The sequence below is a fragment of the Festucalex cinctus genome, chromosome 11 (assembly GCF_051991245.1).
Source record: "Festucalex cinctus isolate MCC-2025b chromosome 11, RoL_Fcin_1.0, whole genome shotgun sequence".
NCBI classification, from domain to species: Eukaryota; Metazoa; Chordata; class Actinopteri; order Syngnathiformes; family Syngnathidae; genus Festucalex; species Festucalex cinctus.
Genome location: NC_135421.1, coordinates 14,670,015 through 14,692,854, shown reverse-complemented (window position 1 = coordinate 14,692,854; position 22,840 = coordinate 14,670,015). Strand labels below are relative to the sequence as shown.

Genomic DNA, 22,840 nt, shown 5'->3' with positions numbered 1-22,840 from the left:
TATTTTTGACGTGTGCACGAGGGTCTGTATCCTAGTGGGCTATTTGTCGGAGTTGTTATTTTTAACTCATGTAAAGCACTTTTGAGTTGCAGTTTTTTTTCATGAAAAGTGTCATATATTGATTAACTGCTCTCAGAAACTCACCAATTGGATCCAGAGCAACAACAGCCTCAGTAGCTCTGCTGGCCTTTCCGAGGCCAGCCATGTTCATGGCCATCACCCTAAATTCATACTCCAGTCCCTCAATCAGGCCTGTGACCCTGCACTCCTTCACTCTGAGAGGAGTCTTGCTGGCTCGCTTCCACATCAGACTGTTCCTCTCCTTAAACTCCACATGATAGCCTGCACACAATCCCATGGTCAGATTTGTGTTACGGATTTCAGCTTGATACCGTGGCCGTGATGACCCTCAGTTACCTGTAATTGGGGAGCCGCCCGTGTCTGTGGGATCAGCCCAGGTTAGGATGGCTGACTCGTGGCGGATGCTCACTATCTCTGGAGGTGCAGGCGCCTCTGGGACATCTGAGGTTGGCAAGAGAAGAGATATATTTCAACAAAATGAACCACACAAGGCAATTTAGCTTCCGTCTTGGATACTCACTGAAAGGATGCTGTGCGATGACCGCATCTGACCTCAGGTGCTCTCCAATTCCATATTTGTTCTCAGCGAACACTCTGAAGAAGTACTCCACTCCGTCGTGGAGACGTATGACTCTCATGGTGGTTTTTTGGATTGCTGAAGCCACGGTGGCCCACTTGTTGTCTGTTGTCCTCCTTTTCTCGACAATGTAGTTGGACACCTCGGCACCGCCGTCATCTTTGGGCGGCCCCCATTCCAGGGTAATGCCGTCGGCTGTGATCTCGTCAAACTTGATCGGTCCGGTGCAGATGCCCGGTCTGCCCACAACCTTGAGCTGCAACTTACAATCCTTGGAGCCCAAACTGTTCCTGACGTTGATGGTGTAGACTTCAGCATCTCCTCTCTGGCAGTCTCTGATCAGGAGAGTGGTGACACCCTGGGATGCCTCAACACACATACGCCCGGTGTCACCGAGCGCCACGTCGCCTTTCTTCCATGTGGCAGTGGGATATGGCACACCACTGATAGGAATGTTAATGCGAGCGGTAGTGCCTTCCTTCACCACGTAGCAACCGTCATGCAGACAGCTCAGGTTGCAGTCAGGTAGCACTGGAAAGCACAGGTTTCACCATGTTGACCAAAGTGATGCAACAGACACAGCTATAGCTACCATTCTTGTAAGAAACTGTATGATGTGTTTTGACTCGATACAAGTCCAAATTTAGAGTTGCGCTCCTTCAGTCTAGTACCAGCTTGTATCACAACATGCTGGGCAGCATGAGCTGTAGCGGAAAAGATGCCGCGTAATTATGGGCAACAAGATGATCACGCTTCAGTGTACAGTAACACATATTCTGTTTTTTTAGTTTTTCCCACGGAGCAGCGACAATATGTACCTGTAAATATTATTGTATGGATGGACGGACAGACAGCTTAATAGACATCATGTGAGGGGAATGAAATGTTAGCTGCTCATATGTGTTGCTGCTCTGTGTGATGAAGATGCCGATGTCTCAAGGTTTGTATTTACTGTATGTTCTATTCTTTCAAACGACCAATGGAAGCCATCAAAGGACTTTCGCATTATATGTTAGCATTATGGTCAGACAGCTTTTGTTGTTCTTTGACAAATCAACAGAATAACGCAAGAACACTTTCAGTCTTATTTGTCGATTTAAAAAAAAATAAAATATTTATAGGTCTTTCTAGATGGCGGATTTTCACTTATTATATGTGGGTCTGGAAGGGTACATTTGTGGAAGCAGGGTGCAGTCATGGCTTATTTACCAAACTGGTCCTTGGCAACAGCCATGACCTCAGTGGGCGGCCCTTCTCCAGACTCATTGAGTGCCTTGACTCTGAATAAGTATTCTTTGCCCTCTTTGAGCTCCCCAACCATGAGTGAGGTGTTCTTGCCCTTGGAGATCTGCTTCCACTTCTCGCCTTCACTCTGGTCCACGATATAAGCATTGATGTGACTGCCGCCATCACTGATGGGCTTTTTCCAGGCAAGAGTGATGGAATCTTTGGTGGTCTTCTTGGCTTTCAAGTCCATCACTGGACCAGGTTGCTCTGCATGGACAGAAAGGATTCCATCACATTGAGAATGACTGTTGTGCCCGTCAGAAAACAGCAAATTGGATTTAAGGGTTTTATTTTATTTATATTTGTCCTGTCAATATACCCACGACACGCTGAAGAATCGGGGTAGTCGCATACCTGAAGCTCGCACGCTGCCGGCGGTCTCACAGCCCTCTCCGATACCGTAAGCATTCTCGGCCAGAACTCTGAAGCAGTAGGCCTGTCCCGCTTCCAGATTGGGAATCCTGTATGAGATCTTGTGACATTCGGTTGACACACAAGTCCAGGCCTTCCTCTCGGCCAGGCGCTTCTCCACGATGTAGCTCTTGACCGGACTGCCGCCATCGATCAGTGGGGCGTCCCAGGTGATCCAGGCGTGGTTTAGGGAGGTCTCCTTCACAGTAAGATTCTGAGGTGGTCCAGGAGTATCTACAGTGGAGGGGTGGGGTTGCATAATCATAGGCAGCTTCAGTGAACTCAATCAGCAGCTATTAAACTGGGGTCTCAAAATATGTTACTTTTTAATTCCAGAGGCATTTAAGGCTACATGTGGGAGTTGTTATGTTTACTCTGTTTATATTTCAATCATCCGAGTCATCGTAATCTCCAAAAGTTGAATCAAGTCAACTGCGCTCTACTTCGTCATTAAAAACCGACAACCAAGACAAGCCAGTTTCCTCGAGTCAGCTTTACTAGATGGCAATGTAGGTGTTAGAATTGGAACAAAGACGTCTCCAAATATTTGGGAAAGCAAACAATTAGTTCACTGGTCTCAGAGACTTGTTTAAGGCCACAAAGATGTTTGCTAGCTCACCGAGGACCTTGACCACGATGGTGTAGCTCTTGGTACCGCTGCTGTTCTCCAGCGTCAGGACATACTTTCCAGCGTCGTATCTGTTGATGTCTTCAACCATGAGCAGGGTGTCCCACTCTGATGTCTTGATCAGGACGCCGGTTCTCTCCTTCAGGTTTCCGTCCACCTTGCTCCATGTCACTTTGGGTGCCGGGCGCCCTCTCAGTGGGACGTAGAGCCTCATTGTGACACCAGCACGGAGAACCAACGCCTTCCTCAGGTCGGCATCCAGATCGGCTTCCGGAGGGACTGCGAGAAGTACAATTCGTTCGTTATTTTTAGATTTATTTTCTCTGTTAAGTGCTCAGTGAACGACATCTCCCCCCGTTCTCACACTGCATCGTGGGTCAACTTTCCCGCACCTGCTACATATCGCAGTTTTTAACCAATGTTATTTTTTTTATGCTAAGTTTTGAATTAGTCATGCAAGTCTCGATTTAGCCCATTATTTTGCCCATTACTTGGAGAGGTGAGCAAGCCAGATTCTTTTCATTTCTTCAAAGCGATGTAATACGACAGTTTTCCATTTCTTGACAGTGACAACAGGTGCTCAGGAAATTCTCTTAAAAGTGTGTTTTAATTTAGCCCATTAAGGCCTAAAGCGCCTGGCAAAACATGTCTCTAAAACCTATGGGTGACTTTTGAGTCACCCCCGAAAACCTGAAGTTTTAATAAAAAATAATTGATATTTCAACTCCTGAAGCAGAAAGAAACATAATTCCAAAAACATTTCAGAGTTTAAAGCTGTGGCGTTCACATAAACATAAGGTTATTATTATAAACCTTGACTAAAAATCAACAAACAAATGTCGCATCTGAGGGTATATTTACCTTCAACACTGGAGCGCATATTTGTAATAACCTCGGGGAATCGAGTAATATATATGTCGTCCATTCCGCTACAAAGTCGTTGAAATTGTCTACAAACATATTTCTGAACAATATGCCACTGTCGACTGGTTACACTGATTCAAATTCCTCCTGCGCCGTCGAACAATCGCATCATTTATTTCTAAATAGGTTTTTGCATATGACATGTCAAGATTGCAGATTTTCACCCATGGCAGGTGGGTTTGGAACGTGTCAAACATGTAAACTGTAAAATAATCCAAAAGAGGAACATACTGAGGATGTCTTTGGCCGTGTGGGTCCCGGGGACTTCGCTTGGCTCGCTGTAGCCAATCTTGTTGACGGCAAAAACTCGGAACTGGTACTCCGTGCCTTCCATCAGGCCTGTGACCAAGAACTTGGTGGCCTGGAGCTTCCTAGGGACATTGCATTTGGTCCAGTTTTCCGCACTGGCTAGTTTGCACTCCACCAAGTAGCCAATGATCTCGCAACCGCCGTCGTATGCTGGCTTGGTCCAGCTCAGGCTGATAGAGCTTCTGGTGGAATCAACCACCTTGGGGAAGGCTGGTGGGCCCGGGGGATCTGGCAAAAAGAGACATTAAGTAACAACCCCGCCAGACACGACAGTAAATCACAAAACTGAGTACACCCCTCACATTTTTGGCATGTTTTCATGGTACAACAATGAACAAATGACACTTTGCGACAACAGAGCCCTTGGACCGTTGCCCCCGGAATCCTCTGCCACTCCTCCATGACCAATTCAGCGTTCTTTGCCAGGAGGGCCAGTATGCCAAAGACTGGGTGCGACAATGCCAAAAATGACACACCTGCTCCCCATTCGCACCCGATAACTTCTAACGCTAACCACTCATATGATACCGAGGAGGGAAATGGGCTATTTGGGCCCAATTTGGACACTTTGGTACTTGTGTTGCCAACTGCTCCGACATTGTCTGAGTGTTGACTGATTTTGAGGGGTCAGTTAATTGACAGCTAGCTGACTACTTGACATTGCAGCAAGTGTCCTTTCTTCACTGTTGTCCCATCAAAAGATAAGATCAAATATCTACAAAACTCCGGGGTGTCTTCACTTTTGCGAGATACCGGATGGTGTCATCTTAATTACAACCAATTTGCAGTTTCTCAGTTCTAAAAAGTCACTCACAGACGGGATCGACGGCCAGGGCCGCACTGGATGCATCACTTGGTTTTCCCAGACCGGCTTTGTTCATGGCAATGACCCTGAACTCGTACTCCGAGCCTTCAGTTAGCTGACCCGCCTTGATTGTTCTGTCGATCACCGGCCGACGGTTGACCTTGGCCCAGGTCAACTCGGTGGCTTCGCGCTTCTCTACCATGTATCCCAGGACAGGAGATCGACCGTCACTGACCGGTGCCTTCCAGCTGACCGTCATAGAGTCTTTGGTGATGTTTGTGATGACGGGTGGATCGCACGGGCCGGGAACATCTGCGGAAACCAAACAGATCGACATTAGAACCAGTTGGTCCTGATGGCGGTACTTTTAACCATCTATAACCAGCGTAGAAAACGGATGGACGCCTCGAGGCGTGAGCTCACCGTAGGGGTTCTTGACAGTGACTGGGTCGGTCATGGTGGGGTCTCCGACGCCGTACTGGTTCTCAGCACTGACTCGGAACTGGTACTCATGGCCCTCAATGAGTTTCTCTACCGAGCAGTCGGTGATGTGTCCGTGAATGTTGGCGGTGACCAACGCCCAGTTGGCCCTACTGGTTTCCCGCTTCTCGATGATGTAGCTGGTAATTTCAGAACCGCCATCTGACAGTGGAGGTTCCCACCGCAGCTTGACGCGGTCGGCGAACACTTTGGTGGTTTTCACTGAAGCCGGAGGACCTGGTTTGTCTAAGGGGAACAACCGGGGAGGCAGTTTCAAGATTTAGACAGTGTTCCTGATGTTCAGTTTTCAATATCGTCATAATAATTGTCAAATTATAATCATCTTACGATAGCGCGCAGTAAACTTACCGAGCACTTTGACTTTAATGGTGGCATACTTGCTGCCATTGACGTTCTCGGCGAGAATAGTGTAGTCACCGGTTTCCTTCCTTGTAACGGAGTAGATCTCCAAAAGGTGGACGTGTTTCTTCTGGGTCATCTTCATTCCCTCTGCCATATGGAGCGGAACACCGTCTCTCTTCCAGCTCACCTTGGGCAGAGGCTTTCCAAACACCTCTGCATCCAGGAAGACGTTTTCTCCGGCTTTCACCACAATCAGGTTCTTCATGTTGACACCCAGCTCCACACGTGGAGGAACTGCACGGTAGAAGACATTTGTCTCCTTATGCCAGGATCAGGATGAAATTCATTGCCCCCTCTGGGAAATGCTTTGCTTTCCCCACTTTTATGTTTTTTACTACTAAAGAATGGAAAAAGCTAGTCAACCTTTTTTTTCCCCCTGGTGAAATCAGACCTCCTTATCTTTCTTGACTCCACAGTCTAACCGCTAAAGAGGTTGGTGTCTGACATACATTCCCAATCGGGACTTTTTTTTTTGCTTGTCTATCTGGTGCTTGGGGCCCACTGCTGTAAATGGTCTCGCCTCACCTTGCCCCGCAGACCTGCTCCATCCGGGTGCTTCAGGCAGGCTGAGCAGCTGCTCCTGGAGCTTCCGAAGTTGAAGCGGAAGCTAAGAGGCCATGGAGCGTTTCCTACTACTGGCCCCAAACTATCAAATGCTATGTGCCCTCTCCCTTCCTTTTTTAAAACCTGCTGGAAAACAGTTCTATTCCTTGGGTTTTAACACACCTTGAGTTTCTGCCCATGTTGCATTTTATTTATTCTTACTATTTCCTCCTAAAACTTCTATTTATGTATGACACTTTGCTGCAGCTGTGGTTGTCCTTAAAAAGTGGCAACTAAATTTAAGTGAGTCAAGTGGAGTCCTACCATTCTCAGCGATGACGGTGATCGGGTCGGACAGCTCGGAAGGTAGGCTGACGTTGATGGCCGTCTTAGCGATGACTCGAAAGACGTAGCGTTGGCCCTCTTCCAGACCGCTCACCACGTAGTCCTCGGTCTGGACGCTCATGCAGTTGCTGTTGCAGCGGCTCCACTTCTCCTCTGGGAGCTTGCAGTACTCCACAAAGTATCCAATCAGCTTGCTGCCGCCGTCATGCTTCGGTCTGGTCCACACCAGCGACACGGAGCTCCTGGTCACATCCATGGGCTCGGGTTTACCTGGTGGGTCTGGTGGGAAGGAATTTGGTTTCAGCTCTCCAAACGGGTCTCGGTTCACAATACTGTACAGCGGTACCTTGACTTTGTGTAATTGCTGAACCTACGGTGGCACACGTGCATTGGATGAATGCCTCTAAGGGGCGTGGCTTGTGAGTGACATCGGGAGATGGAGTTGGATTGCGTGGCCTACAGCAATCAACAAATGGACAAAATTGCATCGGGGACTAGGGCACTCCTTGCCCACATGCCAGGGCATTACAGGACCTTACTGTAATTCCTTACCTATAATACGCACCCCAAAAATTGCACTTCCGCAGCTAGATTTTCCTTCTACCAATGAATTAGACACACCTGAGAATCGCTGGTATCCACCAAATTTTTGTTTGTATTTTACTGGGGGAAGTGACCGTCTCCATTCTTTCCTTTGAGACAAATCCCTTTCGCGTGATTACACGTCAACTTGTAACAAGCCAGAAGAACGTCTCGGATATGCAATGATGTTTAGAGAATGAAGGCAGCATAGGAGAGAGCGTTGTCGAATGGCAATGTTATCAAAAAAAAAAAAAGACTTGTTGCTGTCTGTGGAACCCAATTTCATACAAAACCGCTGGGTTGGGTTAGGCCCCGCTGGTCTCTCCTCAGAACTCACTTCACTTTCCACAATAAACATTGGACCAAAAAAACAAAAAACAAAAAAAAAACAGCTTTTTTGAGTATATAAGGTCGCGGACTCCAGGTCGATATGATGTGACCCGATTTTTTTCATTTTCCATCCTCACACATATAATGCGCAGACTTGATTTGTACTGGAAATTTTCGGGAAAATATGCGCATTCTACATGAGAAATACATTTTTCCATATGACTCATGCATCCAAAGCACTCTCGCCACTCGGATTTTGGAATAACGCGAAGCAAAGAAAGTCAAGGCACTGCCGTATTGACTCGGAAGCTTTCGTACCAACAGCCGTCCTGGCGGTGACGAAGTCGGACTGCTTGCAAGGTTTTCCCTGTCCGGCAAGGTTGATGGCAGATACCCTGAAGGTGTACTCCAGGCCCTCGATGAGTCCGGTGCAGGTGTACTGGGTTGATTTGACCACGGACTCGTTGGCCCTGACCCACAGCAGACTGTTCCGCTCCTTCTTCTCGACGCAGTATCCCGTAATGGGGCTTCCGCCATCGCTGCTGGGACGCTCCCAAGACAGGATGACAAAGTCCTTGTTGATCTTGTTTACCCGAAGGTTTTTGGGCTCACTGGGAGGATCTGGAGGCAAATATTTAAAACTTGTAGCCTATAGATACGCTCAAAAGGAATCGGAACAGATTATTTAATTTCTATGAATAGCTTAATTCTTCAATTGTAGACCACGAGATAGCCACTTTTGAGTCAATTCAGTATGTCTGGTCTGTCAGTCAGTCAGGGGACTGTCAAACACCTAATTGCTTCAGTTCTTGTGTATCTATGCAATGTTTTGATGCCCTGTTTACATTTGCTGTGAGGGCAGGACATGCATTGCATGTGTTTACTTTGGCTGTAGCTTCTGCTAAATCAACTCAAACTGGCTATTTTTGTCACTCTTCATTTTGAAAATATATGCTGTTCCAAGAGTTGAAAAACCTGCCAAGATTTGAGATTTTTTTTGCGTGCTGTGGTTTTAAAAGAGTTGCAGACGCACTAGGAAAATCTGGTTGTCAATTTTAACATGGATTTCTATGGTCTTGTCTTGGTGTTGGTCTTACCTCCCAAAAGTCCTGTTCTTGTCTGGTCTAGGCTAGTACTGTCTTGAGCACAACACCACAGCACTTTTTTCCCCCAATATGAATATTGTAAAAATTGACTCCGATTCTAAAAAGACATTGGAAGAAAATCTGACACTGGTGGAAATTAAAGTGAAATTAAATTAAATTACAGTGGAAAAGCCTTCGGTCTGAGTGGTTTCCGACTGATATTTATAAGAAAACAATCAGTTCAAAATTGTTCCCATGTACCATTTCAAAAAATTGGTTTGCTTTTGCATAGAACTGTATTTGATGACTCTTTTCTTCTTCTCTTTCTGTCCTATACGCTGTCAACGTTAAAGATGAGGGATCAATGATCTTTGGAGAGCTCAAGAAAGTTTTGAAATGAAACATAGCACATGTCCTACGGGGAGGGCTTATAGATCACAGATGGCGGCGGCAGTAACTCACCAAACGGATACCTGGCAATCATTTTCTCGGAGTAGGTGGGCTCCGAGACGCCGAACCTGTTTTCAGCCCGGACCCGGAAGATGTACTCGGTGCCGGTGTTCAGTTTGGTCACCCGGAAGCTGGTTTTGGTGCACGAAGAGGACACAGTGATCCAGTCGCCCTGGCTTACATCGCATTTCTCGACTATGTAGTTGGTGATGTTGCTGCCGCCGTCCTCCTGTGGAGGGTTCCACAACAGCGTGCAGGCGTCTATGTCCTGCTCTGTGATCTCCAGCGGAGCTTCGGGGGGTCCTGGAATGTCTGCACGGCGGCACACGGGACAAAAGATGACCAACATCTACTTTGAAGGTACAGACGATGGCTTGCAGACCTGCACGATTTGGATGTCAGTGAATCTAAAAATGACATTGTTTTTTTCTGATTTGGCTCTAGTTTTTGAGATTCAATATTTTTGTTAAAGAAAAACCAAGTTATGAAGTTGGGATTGTCTTGATGCACCAACGTTGATGAGGCTGTATTTGTCTTTCCAAGCATGTCCAAACCGTTTTCTTACATTTTGGATGCCATATCGTGAAGAACGGCAATCGTTATGCAAATCAGGTTTCAGGCGAAAGTGAGGTAAACATTCTGAAAATTAGGCCAGGTGACGTCAAAGTACAAGCACTACTTTTAGTAACCAGCAAAGTACTTTCCTAAACTGTCCAAGCGCATTCATGAATTCACTGTCAAAAATATTGGTACCTCAAAAACTAGAGCCAATTCAAGTGATGTCATTTTCAGACTGAGCTGCCCCAATTACTCAAAAACCGTTCAAATAGTTTCGGCACTAAAAAAAAAAAAAAAAAAAATCTTTTTTGTATGTTGACAAAAGGAGTGAAAACCATTTGAATTTTTCAAGAATTTTTCAATTTTTCATTTTTAAAATTTTTTTTTTTTGTATTTTTTTACTGACCCATGACGGTAACTTTGAGGATCTGGCTGATCTTGGCCGTGCTATTCTCCGCAGACAGGCTGTAGTAGCCGCTGTCCGAGCGGCTGACATTCTTGATGATCAGCGTGCAGCTGCTGAGCGTCTTGACCACCGAGAGGCGGTCGGAGGTCAGGACGTCCTCGTTGCCCTGCTTCCACTTGCAGAAGGGAGCCGGCTTACCCGCCACCAGGGCCTCGATGGTCATTTTCCGTCCCGCTCGGACCGTCACCGTGTCGGGCATGATGATCTTCGGAGCCACTGAGGGAGCGACAATCGGCACTGGTTAGCACACATGGTCACGTTCTTTGTGTCCTAAGAGAGCGGGAGTGTCCAAACCACAGTCTGTTGTCTGGCTTTCAAAGGCGCAGTAAAATTACCCACTGACACAGCCCGTGTGGTTGCCTTCCTACTGCGCAAGTTACGTTCTCTACTCGTTGGGTAGCAAGGCTAAAGAAGAAGAAGTAGATGAGGAAGAAAACAAAGTGGAAGAAGTAGCAGAAGAAAAAGCAGAAGACGAAAAAGAAGACGACGCTGGTTGAGGTCACAGAGATGCGCTGAGCGCAGGAGCAGATCTTTCCTGGTGTGCTACCAATGTAATCAGATTCAGTGCGTTAAAGCAACTAGTGCTGCATTCGAGGATGGTCGGAAGTCGGACTTTTGAAACCAGGAAGTGTGTACGGGAACGCCCCCTTGAACTCGGAAATTCCACTTGCGAAGTCGTAAGAAAAAAAGGACCCCGAATTCACCGGCGGAATACAATGTGACGTCAGTCTAAATGGCAAAACACAATTTACTCGAATATAAAACTAGATAGCTTTCTTCATTAATAAATATTCACCATAACTCCATGTAATGCAAAGTACATGACAGTATTGCAGCTATATCCCTGCATTAAATTATACGGTAAACTACTTAACTGTATGGAATGCTTATGAAATAAGATTAAAACAATAAATGAAGCAAAATTGCAAAAAGTTAAGTTTTCTGGAGGTCAAATTGAGTTTTGAGGACCAAAATAAAAAACTATTTATCACTATCTGCCATTTCGGTTGTTTACTTTCACCTCAAACGCTTTCAGGTCAGAACTGGGAAGTTTCAACTCAGATATTTCCGACTTCCGACCATCCTCGAATGCAGCATAAAGGCAAGAGCCCATCACAAATTTAAGGATCCGGTGCCCGCGTTGGGTTTCTCTGGGCATTGGTCACCGGTGTCAAACTCCAGTTCTCGAGGGCCGCAGTTGTTTTAGATGTTTCTCTCCTCAAACACAGCTGAACCATATAATAGGATCATTATTAGGTTCCTGCAGATCTTGCTGATGAATCAGGTGTGTTTGAGGACGGAAACCTCTAAAACATGCAGGACTCAGGCTCTCAAGGAATGGACTTTGACACCTGTGCAAAATGGTGCGTAAGTGCAATTGCTTGCTTTTCTAAATCTGCCATTCTATCGGTCGGCGACCAGTTGCGTGTACGCCGCCTCTCGGCCCAAAGCGGGGGATAGGATGGGCCTCACGGAGAGTAACTGCCAGATGGACGGCGTGTCATCTGCAGCACTGGGAATAAAATGTTTGGACACCCCCGCCCCACCCAGACCTTGACGCCGGTGTACTCACTGAGCTGCTCCTTGGCCTCAAAGACTCCCTCGGCCTCCCGAGGAAGACTGACGCCAACCGAGTTCCTGGCCGCCACCCTGAACTTGTACTTCTTGCCTTCCTTCAGGCCCACCACCACGATGGTTAAGTCTTTGACCACCGAGTACGGCGTCCACTTGTCCTGCGGCGCCCCTTCCTCCTGGTAGTCCACCACATAGCCGTTGATCTTGGCTCCTCCGTCTCGGAGCGGCTTCAGCCAGCCCAGCGTGGCGCTGTTCCTGGTCATCTCCAAAACGTCCATCTTCTTGGGCGGATCTGGCTCACCTGAAAACCGCAGCAGGTCAGCACTGGAGAGAACGTACTCACACGCTGCATTAAGTACCATTATTACTCGTGTGCAATCCAACTTTTTTTTTTGCAACAAATACTCTAAAATTGAAGGGTGTTATACTGTACATGAGAAGAGAAATTAAGAGAATGTAAACATTTTAGTAGTAGTTAAGCTACCACATCTTTATCCGCTTCCTATCGTATCCTAGCTGTAGCTACCGCGTCCATTTGAGGTCAGTTTACTCGATTGCAGAGTCTCAGCTACGAATTTGTAGTACAGTAATGACCCCTCCATCCTGGGTACAGTTTCTAACTATTTTGTTCTTGCAGAGCTGAGACTGCTGAATGTACGATCCTCTCTAATCTTGCTTTTTACACCTACAAAAAGCGACGGCTGTAAGTTGATTTTAGAATGTACGTCTTTTGCCAGGGTGGCACGCTTGGGTTTGGGCATGATTACCGATTTACAGTATATTGTGAGATGAGAAATCATGTTTATTAGTTTGGGAACAATAAAACAAAACAGGATTTGTTTACTGGAAACATTGAGGGATTGGTACACTTTTTGTTTTGCGCTCTCTCTAAATATTAATTTTTTTGGGTAATCGATGAATCATTTAGAGACCTTGTGAAACTTAAAACAGGGTTCTTGCAGGAATCATTCAGTGAAATTTTAGACCTTTTTTAGACCTTTTTAGACCACTATGAGAAACATTTTAGACCAACTTCACGACCGACCGAAGACCCCTAAAAAAAGGGGGTGGGGGTCAAATATTTGATTCTCAAAACCATGTCAACTTGCAGGGCTCTACACTAACTTTTCCACTACTAGCACTGGTGCGAGTAACATTTTTAGTTGCTCGCACAGCACAGGATTTGGTCGCACCATTTTTTGTGGAGGTGTAGCATGACTTTACGCATACGCAACTTGATATATTTGCAAAATATTTGATTGGAACACAAGTTTTGCCTGCAACAGCAGTGGCTATCAAAACATACGATTCATTTAAATATTCAAAACTCATAGTGACATTTGTTGCTTGTCGACGTTAATCTTAAAACACCACAAATTTTTACGGTATCTTCAAACGTGTTAAAAAAACAACAACAAAAATGTCTTCTATATTTTCATTTTTTGAATCAATTATTTAAATAGACCGCAACAAAGGGCTGGGCAATATGACTGAAAAATGTATCAGTTTAAATATTTATTAGTCGTTATTGACAGTTATAATTGGGTTGGGGGTTTTTTCTATTCAAAATAAGGATCAGGAAAACAAAAGGCTGATAATTTGAAATATAAATATTTAACCTTTACAAAGACACAAACACAATATGTGCACAGTGTGAAGTATTTCAGAAACATAAAAATTTGAGACATTAAATAAACCTACCGTCCAGCCAAAAGAAATATGAAGCCACCTTATGGAACAATAAATCTATCAAACACATTTTAACCACTTAATATATCAAAAAAATATTGCCAAAAGTAACCTTCCCTTTTTATCAAGAACTTTTCTTTATCTTTTGCCATCACATTCATTTTTGGTTAATGTATGACGTCTTTTTTGTTTTTTTTTATTATTATTAATCTGAGACACGATGATGACCACGGAATCACTTCTGTTTTTTGTTTTTTTTTGCTGTGGATCATTTTTATGTTTGATGACGTTCATTGCGGGCACGTCTCAGTTATCCTATCTGCTTGTCATGCTAGTTGTGTACATTGACAGGGAAAAAAAGAGAGACGCTTGCGATGTGCTTTTAGCTTAGCTGGTGTGTTGGCTGTGGCACATACCTGTGTGAAGTTTGAATCCATGCATTGGATCGTCACGGGAGTTATTGTTTTGAGTCGCGCGCAGTACCAACACCGGGAAATACAAGTGCACCGAGAGGACTCGATAGCCAAGGGAAATACCAAAATGTACGGCACCGGCTTCTGCTACTGTCTGTTGACACTCGCTGTGACGCGCGCGCACTATCCCGTGCCTTAAGTTCGTCGTTCACCATGTTACGGCTGTCGGCTCGGGCCCGCCGCCGGCTACGCTCTCCTATTATGTATGTGTGTGTTCGTGTCGGCTGGCGCCAGTATAATGGGACTGCAGCTTGAATGCGCCAGCGCGACACCCGAATTGGACGACTGTGCCAGCGCGACGCGCTAATTGGACGGATGTACTGGCGCGACGTCCTGGGCGGTGGCCGTCCGCCCCTACGCCCTCGGTTGAGCAGCTCCAGCCCTCTCCGCCAATCGCTGTCTACCACCTGGCCGGACTGTTCCACAATAAAAAGCGCTGCGTTGCCGCTCCTCGGGGCGGCTGGAACTTATCAGTGCAGCTCGCCTCGTTGGTGTCTCTTTTGTTGTTGGCTCTTGTTTTGAGACACTCGTTAAACCCGTGAGCTGGGTACCCCATTTTGTGCTCGTTGTGTATTCTTGTATTATTCCCCTTTTGCTATTGTTGTTTCTCCTCCGCTCTGTCAAATGCGGTTATTGTGTGTTCACCTTCCACTTTCACTCCCTTGTCAAACCCCTGCCTGACTCCAATTAAAACTACTAAGCTGTTAAAGTCGACCCAGTGTTTATCCACTCTATATTTTTCTGTTATTGTGTTACTTCCCTTCCCCTTGGCGAGCCGGGCGTAACAACCACCCTGCCTGTTTGTTTTTGTCCCGGTAGTGTTAGCTTGACATGTTGAGCTCGGGATGTCCGCAGAAAGCAACAACGATAATTCCTCCCCCTCCTGTTGTCGTATCTCGCGGCAAAACCAGCCGCCGCCGCGCGTCACATCTCACTTGCACCGCCCCACGTACCTTAGCTCCTGCCTGCCCGAACTACATTGAACTACAATGCAAACGCACCCCCTCAAATGTTTCCTTCACTTTGAGCACGCAAATAACAGAAACAACGCAACACGCACATTTTTTGTTCTTTCTTTTTCTTTCTTTCTACAGAGCAGACACTTCTCGGAATGTAAGGAACGGATGTAAGAATTTTAGACTTGGGTAAATTAAATTTTAGACCTAGGATGAAAATATGGCTGTTTTTGAAGACATTTTAGGCCTAAAATTTAACTTTATGAATTTTATACTTTTTTTTTTTTATTTATTTTTTTTTTTTTTTAGACTTTTTAAGACCCCGCGGGAACCCTGTTAAAATTGCCCAAATGCTTGTAATTTCCACAATAAATGTTCTCATATTTCTGTAGTACTTCATTTAAGCAGATTGATTACGTTAATTTGCAACCTCTGCTTTTACTTTGGAAAACGATAATCAACATTTGTGCCGGATGCTATGGAATTGAACCATACTTCATTCACATTTGTGCCTTTTCTGCCCTGCCGCATTGAAATAACTGTTCTGTTTTTGAAAAAAGAATAGAAATTCAAACATGTTTTTAAATGACAGGAAAATCTCTGATTCCAATAATGGTTCATGGCAGCCCACTTAGGATTACTGTTGACGATGTGCAAGCGTGTAAATAGAATAAATAAATAAATAAGTAAATGAATAGAAGCAACTGTAATCCGTGTGGTCAGAAACATGCACAACAATCGGCATTTCCGCTTGACTTTTTTTCTTTGGAAAACCAAATCAAATACGAATTCCTGTACAGAATGCATTTTTCAGCACAAATCCATCAAATGGGTACACTCACTGATTGGGTCCTTAGCCAGGTAAGACTTGGGCGAATCCTGAGGAACTCCGATTCCATACTTGTTGACCGCCATCACACGGAAGTAGTACTCGATGCCAGGGGCCATGTTGGTCACCTGGAAGCTGGTCTTCTTCAGGTCCTCGGTGCACTTGGTCCAGGTCTTCCTGTCCACTTCCCGTTTTTCCACAATGTAGTTGAGGATGGGGCTTCCGCCGTCGTTGTCCGGCGGCAACCAAGACAGCTGCGCTGTCGTTTTGGTGACGTCGGTTGCCTCCAGACCACCAACGGGACCGGGAGTGTCTAGCGGAGGACGGAATCCACATTTGCAAATCAGCTCATTGTCTTCCAAAACCACTTTTCAACCTAAATGTCGACACCTGCCTCACCAGCCATTCGCGCCACCAACGACATTTTTCAACAAATATTGCTTCGGTTTACGCACGATGTACGTCAGATTACTTTTTCGAGCAAATCAAATTCCTTCTCGGTGAGCTTATTGTTAGTGGAAACATTTGGAGTCTCCAAGCCAATAAAGTCGGTGACGCAACGTTCGACTGTACAGAACCTGCACGTTATAGTAAAAAAGTTTGGACTCTTTCTCACCGAGTACTTTGACACGAACATAGACAGCCTTTTCTCCGGCCGAGTTGGATAGAGTCAGTGAGTATTTTCCAGAGTCTTCTCTGGTGCTTTCAGGAATGACCAGGAAGCACATGGTGTCCACTTGGTCCACGTGACCTCTGCGAACAACGTTGTCCACCCCAAAGCGCCTCCAGGTGACCTTGGGGGCGGGGCGTCCTCGAATCAGGGCAAAAAGTCGGATCGGACAGCCGGCCCGGACCGACAGACCTTTCCTCAAACTTGCGTCCAGGTCAATCTCGGGAGCCTCTGTTGCCAGGGGAAAACACATCCAAGGTTAGACCACTTCATGTTGTTGACCAGGTACGTAAATTCCCCAAAATGATAACAACCCCGTAAACCACGTTATGTTCTTACCCAGGATCTCCTTGGGAAAGACGGCCTCCTTTAAGTAGGCGTGACGTCCCCAGCCCACCTGGTTTTGAGCAGAGACCTTGAACTCGTACTCCTGTTTCTCATCCAGCTGTCCGATGGTGAACTCTGTGAGGACAAGGGGCCCGTGGGTGTCGATCCTCTTCCAGCCTTCGGTGGGCTTCTCGGGGTCCACCTCACTCTTTAGTCTCATGTCCACACTGTAGCCAATGATTGGCGCACCACCGTCGTACACAGGTTTAGACCAGGAAAGGGTGATGGAGGACTTGGTGCTGTCGGCTACCTTCAGGCTTGCAGGAGGCCCAGGAGGTTCTGCAGTTGGACAAAACAAGATGAAGAACAATCCGGTGTGCCTTTTTTTGATGAACATTTATTAATTTGAATGTCTGACATGGTGTCATTTTCCGGGTAAGGACTTGGTGCTAGAAGTTGATGAGATATAGGGTTTAGGCCATTGAAGGTAAACTCACCGATGGGATCTTTGGCCGTGACTGGTCTGCAGGGTTTGCTGGGATCTCCCAGCCCAACCTCATTCTCAGCCTTGACTCTGAATTGATAGTCATGGTTGGGAATCAGGTTGGTCACCTTCATGCGTCTCTCAGGGATTGCACTCTTAGTGCAAGGCACCCAGCGTACTGCCCTCTTTTCCTTCCTCTCCAGGATGTATCCCGTGATGGACTTTCCTCCATCGTTCTCGGGAGGAGCCCAGACAACCGTCATCTCCTCTTTGCTTATCTGCAACACAACAATAGGATCATCATCAAGCTTTTCAGCCATTTCTTATTCAGACAAATTTTGACTTTGCACTCCCCTCTGTTTGAAAAAGGATATCTGCACTTTCTAACTATTCACTCATCTATTGTGAAAGTTCAAAACCGACCTTGGTGACCTCGGGGGCATCGGGCGGTCCAGGTCTGTTGAACTGAGTCCTGACGGTGACAGGCTTGCTCTCCACGGCGGGCCCGGTTCCCATCTTGTTCTCGGCCCGTACCCTGAAGATATACTCGTTGCCCTCCACTAGACGGGTCACGTTGCAGTATGCCGTGACGACCGAGGCGGAATACGTGGACCACACCATCCTCCTGGTCTCGCACTTTTCCAAAATATAGCTGTCCACCTCACAGCCTCCGTCATCCTCGGGCGCGTCCCAAACCACTCTGCACTTGTCTGCTCCGATGCCTGTGACTCGTAGGTTCCTGACGGCTCCGGGGACGTCCAGGACGTTCACGCTGGCGTACGCCGTGAAAGATCCGGCCGAATTGGTGGCAGTGACGATGTACTTGCCTGAGTCGGTACGTCGGGACTTGGTCAAAAGGAATTTGGAGTAGTCAGAACCGGTCTCGGAGCTGATTCTGGGATTGTCTCCAGCTGCCTTGTCCTTGGTCCACTTGACTTCAGGTTGAGGCTTCCCTCTCAAGGAAGCTTCCATCCTGACAGACTCTCCGGCCCTCACAGTCAACGTTCCAGAAAGCTTCAGGTCGAGGACCGGCTTCTGGATCTCCTCTCGCACCAGGATGTCAGCTAATTTCACCCAGCCGCTCTCTCCTCCTTCATTGACGCTTTGCACCCTGAAAAAACAAGTGATGTGCTTTAGCCAGTGCCAAAACTCACCAAGCAGAAAACACATCTACATTCAAATCTGTTTCAAAAACTCAAGCAGCTATGGCAAGTGGTTTGAGGTACCTGAAAGTGTAGGTCTGGTTTTCGACACACTTGTCCGCCAAAAAGAATGTGTTAGTTAGGGCGCGGGTGTTGAGTTTTTCCCATTCCGGCGCATCTTTGGCTTTGCACTCCAGATTGTAGGAGAGGTTTGGGCTGCCGCCATCGTAGTCGGGCCTCCTCCACCTCAGATAGACGAAAGTCTTGCCCATGTCGGTCACCCTGAAGTTCTCGGGCTCGCCTGGTTTTTCAATGGGGTCGATGGCCAGCACGGGGACCTTGGTCTCCACACAGGGCCCGGGTCCCATCTTGTTTTCTGCACAGACACGGAACAGGTACTGGTGGCCCTCCATCAGCTTGGTCTTGATCTTGCGATTGGTGCAGTGGGAAGAGATCATAGACCACATGCTGACGCTGGGTTCTCGGCACTCCACAATGTAGTTGGTGATTTCAGAGCCACCGTTATCCTTCGGGGCCTCCCAGTTGATCATGCAGGAGTCCTTGGTGACGTAGGTGGTATGGAGGTTCTGGCAATGGCTGGGCCGGTCCAGAACATTGACAGTGATGCAGCAGGAAGCTTCTCCACCCTCATTTGAGGCCTTCAGGGTATATTTACCGTGGTCGGCTCTGGTGGCCTCCTTGATCCTCAGATGGACCACGGGAAGGTTCTGGATCATAGTTACACGTTTGCTGTTCTCCAGAACAGTCTCCCCCTTGGACCACAGTACTTCAGGCTCGGGACGGGCCTTGATGTAGCCAATGATGTTGATGTTGTGTCCGACACGCACGGTGACACGCTCGCGACACGTGGCGTCCATTTCGATCTCCGGGGGGATCAGGATGTCTTGAGCCGTGACGGACTCTGGAATTTCTCTGGACTCGCCGTCGCCGATCATATTTGAGGCAAACACCCTGAATCTGTATGTACCGCCCTGCTCGAGCCCCTTCACCGTGTAGGCACACAACTTGATGAAGTCATCCACATTGACTTTCTTCCAGTCTCCGTCGGCCTTCTTCATTTCCACGGTGTAGCCCAGAATGGGACTGCCTCCGTCTTTGGTGGGTTTGGTCCACACCAGGTCGGCCGTAGATTTGCTGTAATCTTTGACTTTGGGGTTGACCGGGGCGCTCGGGACCGTGATCTGCCTGCAGGGCTTGCAGAGGTCAGAGATGGGTGAGGGGCCGCTGTAGCCGGCACTATTCTCAGCAAATACTCTGAATTCGTACTCGTTGCCTACAAACAGGCCCTGCACTCGGTAGCGGAGGTCCTTGCAGGGCGTCTTGTTGACACGGATCCACTTTCCTCCTTTGTGTCTGCGCTCGACGATGTAACCGGTGATCTGACTGCCGCCGTCGGACAGGGGCATGGTCCACCCGACCGTGACGGCATCCTCGGAGACGTCGTAAGGCAGCGGCTTACCGGGTGGACTGGGCGGCATGAAGGAATGCTCGGCCACCGTAGGCTTGCTCTCCAGCGGTGCCCCGATGCCCATCTTGTTCTCGGCGCGAATGCGAACCACGTACTCGACGCCCTTCTGCAGGCGCGTGATCCTGAGCTTGGTGGCGAGGCCACCAGAGCTAACTCCGCCCCAGGTCTCCTTGTTGGAATCTCTCTTCTCCACGACATAGTTGGTGACGGGGGTGCCGCCGTCGTCCTTGGGAGGGCGCCACTCGATGGTCATGGAGTCAGGAGACACCTCCAAGATGTTGACGGGCCCGATAGGCGCCCCCGGGACGTCCAGCACGGTGACGTTCAGAGCCGCCGTCTTGGTGCCGGCCAGGTTGGACACGGTGAGCAGGTAGGTGCCAGTGTGGTTTCTGGTGCACTCGTTGATGCTGAGAACAGTAGAGAAGTTGTCGGTGTCGATCTTGACCTTGCCTCCGCTGGTGATCTCTTCTCCTTCGATGGACCACTTGGCGGTAGGGACTGGCATTCCTCTCATGATGGCGGGCAGCCTGATGGTGGTGCCCGCCTTCACGATGATACCCTCCGTCAACTTGAGGTCCACCTCGAGGATCGGTGGCACTGTTGACGGACGACAAGCAGAGGGTGAGAACTTAACACTCATTTGAGTCCACCTTACTTCCATTTCAGCTGTGTTCATGCAAACATAATGAAACATCCCAAAGGTTTTTGTTTGGGTTTTTTTTTTGTCTGATTTTGTCATTTCACACAACAGTTTGTTAAATACATTATTACGATGCTGTTTATTGTTTTTGCTGTTGGAATAAAGACAAGAATCACCCCCTCCAGGTCTCCTCCCTCCCCTTATAGTCTTAATCTTACCCAGTTTCTCCTGGCAGAGGATGGGGACGGTGGTGTCGGGTCTGCTGAGGCCAATAACGTTCTCGGCTCTCACTCGGAAGCGATAGGTCTTGCCTTCTTCTAGACCCGTCACGTGGCTCTCGGGGATGCTGACCGTCTGCCACTCGTGCCAGTCCTTGGCTCCTTCTTCTTGATACTCCACCAGGAAGCCCGTAATCTCGCTTCCGCCATCTCGGTCGGGCCAGTTCCACACGAGCCACACCTCCGTCTTGTCGACATCCACGTGGTGAAGGTCTTTGGGCGGACCGGGAGGGACTGTGGGAAAAAACATGTTGAGACCAGCGGTCCTCCAATTTTGTGTGTTTCTTGTGTAGGTGTGTTTGCTTCAACTGTTCGAAGGCTCCCTGTTGGTCTAACATTGATGCTAAATTCCACTCAACCATCTTGTGCATTTTGTTACTTGAACATTAGCTAGCTAATGGGTTTTGGGCAGACCAAATGAAATGGCTTGGTTTTTACATGCACAAGTTTAAATCAGTGTGAAATGTAATGTGTCAGTTTTCCAGTACAAAATCAGCTGGGAGTGACCAAGAATCGCTTAAAGGACAACTGTGTGACGGACAGTCCTTTTTTTTTTTTTTTTCCTGAAAGCTAGCGTACAAACCTTCTGTCGGCCCATAGGCTGCAATTCTGCAATACAACCACAGATTGGCGCTGTTGCTTCCATAGGATACAGGCAGGACCGTTTTTGCTTCTTGGAAGAGATTGCAGAAGGTTTTTTTTTCTGTTTTTATGAACATGAACAACCAGTGGGGAAAGAAGTAGACGGATACTCCCCAAGAGTCAATCAATTCTTGTCAATTCCCGATTATTGTTGCCAATTATTGCAGCTGCATTGTGTGGTGCTGAACTTTGGGTATTTTACGTCAGGCACCTTGTTGGGCAGCTATAGGTACTAGGGAAGATGTGTGGACATAATTATATCGGTGTAATGATTGTTTTCAATGACACAGTAATTGTCTGATTATTTTTTTGAGGGCAAAACATGTTGAGTTAGCGATTTTCCAAACGGGAAAAGTGTCTGCGTTAGCTATTGCTCGGCAAAATGGGTCACTTCACGCCCGTCATTTTCAGTGCGCCGTCAAGTGGGCCAAGCTAGAAAATGGAAATGTTGCCGGTCGACACAAAATACAAAAAGATCACCGAGTTCAAAAGGACTGCGGATAGAGCTCCGTTCAACCACTGTAGGGGGCACTACAGAGCCTTTTTTTTTGTTTTTTTGTTTTTTGTAATCCTGTATGACAACAACATTTTTCTGACACGAGTGCAAAATGTCTTGAGTTTGTGTGCATGTTTAGGCCCTCAAAAATATGTTTCATTTTGCCTAACAACCCTAACAATAATGCAGGAAAACAAACTGGCAAATCCACTGCGCTGCACTGGGCTACTTACAGAGCGGATTCATGGCTTTGATGGCCTTGGGCGTCTCCACGTATTCGCTGCGGCCGTACTGGTTCTCAGCCGCGACTCTGAAGGTGTAGGACAGTCCCTCCGTCAGGTGCTTCAGCATCATACTGCGTTTCTTGGACGTGGAGGACACGGGAACCCACTGAGTGGACCCCGTGTCTTTCTTCTCCACCACAAAGTTGGTGATGCGAGTGCCTCCGTTGTCCTCTGGGTCTTTCCAGGACAGGTAGGCGGAGTCGCTCCTGACGTCTGACACGCGAAGGTGCTGGACAGGACCGGGTTTGTCTGAAGACAAAATGAGGACAATTTGTAAGTACACCCACAACACTATCAAAAGTTTTGGGCCAAATTTGAAAAGATTGGAAATTCAGGTAAACCTAATTGGACCTTATTTACGTTTGGTCCGACAGTTCAACATTTCAGACCCTCATTGCACAAGGTTACTGTTGGAGCAAAATTCACAAGGGTTCGATCCAAAAAATGTTCTACTCGTACGCCTTTCTGTGACTCTTCCAGTCTCTCTGTTGCAAGCAGAAGATGAGACTTGAAGCTGAGTAGCCACTTCCTGTTGAAAGCCTCGTCCCGCTGATGAAGTTTTCGGCATCATCTTGGTATCAT

At 47.3% G+C, this 22,840-nt stretch overlaps 1 protein-coding gene across 1 annotated transcript in view; it reads right to left on the bottom strand.

Annotated features, from left to right (window-relative positions):
* Positions 1 to 22,840, bottom strand: part of ttn.2 (titin, tandem duplicate 2) — a 240,835-nt gene that overhangs the window by 47,158 nt on the left and 170,837 nt on the right. The window contains exons 191-213 of the mRNA XM_077537618.1: positions 22,208 to 22,507; positions 20,777 to 21,070; positions 18,514 to 20,515; positions 17,711 to 18,398; positions 17,301 to 17,565; positions 16,816 to 17,142; positions 16,423 to 16,707; positions 15,820 to 16,119; positions 11,858 to 12,160; positions 10,225 to 10,500; positions 9,273 to 9,572; positions 8,044 to 8,346; positions 6,793 to 7,092; positions 5,872 to 6,159; positions 5,446 to 5,748; positions 5,032 to 5,334; positions 4,140 to 4,445; positions 2,976 to 3,263; positions 2,300 to 2,590; positions 1,868 to 2,152; positions 602 to 1,189; positions 418 to 522; positions 145 to 342 (exon numbers count right to left, since the gene is read on the bottom strand). Coding sequence (XP_077393744.1) covers positions 145 to 342; positions 418 to 522; positions 602 to 1,189; positions 1,868 to 2,152; positions 2,300 to 2,590; positions 2,976 to 3,263; positions 4,140 to 4,445; positions 5,032 to 5,334; positions 5,446 to 5,748; positions 5,872 to 6,159; positions 6,793 to 7,092; positions 8,044 to 8,346; positions 9,273 to 9,572; positions 10,225 to 10,500; positions 11,858 to 12,160; positions 15,820 to 16,119; positions 16,423 to 16,707; positions 16,816 to 17,142; positions 17,301 to 17,565; positions 17,711 to 18,398; positions 18,514 to 20,515; positions 20,777 to 21,070; positions 22,208 to 22,507 — 8,898 coding nt within the window. The remainder of the gene's footprint in view (positions 1 to 144; positions 343 to 417; positions 523 to 601; positions 1,190 to 1,867; positions 2,153 to 2,299; positions 2,591 to 2,975; positions 3,264 to 4,139; positions 4,446 to 5,031; positions 5,335 to 5,445; positions 5,749 to 5,871; positions 6,160 to 6,792; positions 7,093 to 8,043; positions 8,347 to 9,272; positions 9,573 to 10,224; positions 10,501 to 11,857; positions 12,161 to 15,819; positions 16,120 to 16,422; positions 16,708 to 16,815; positions 17,143 to 17,300; positions 17,566 to 17,710; positions 18,399 to 18,513; positions 20,516 to 20,776; positions 21,071 to 22,207; positions 22,508 to 22,840) is intronic.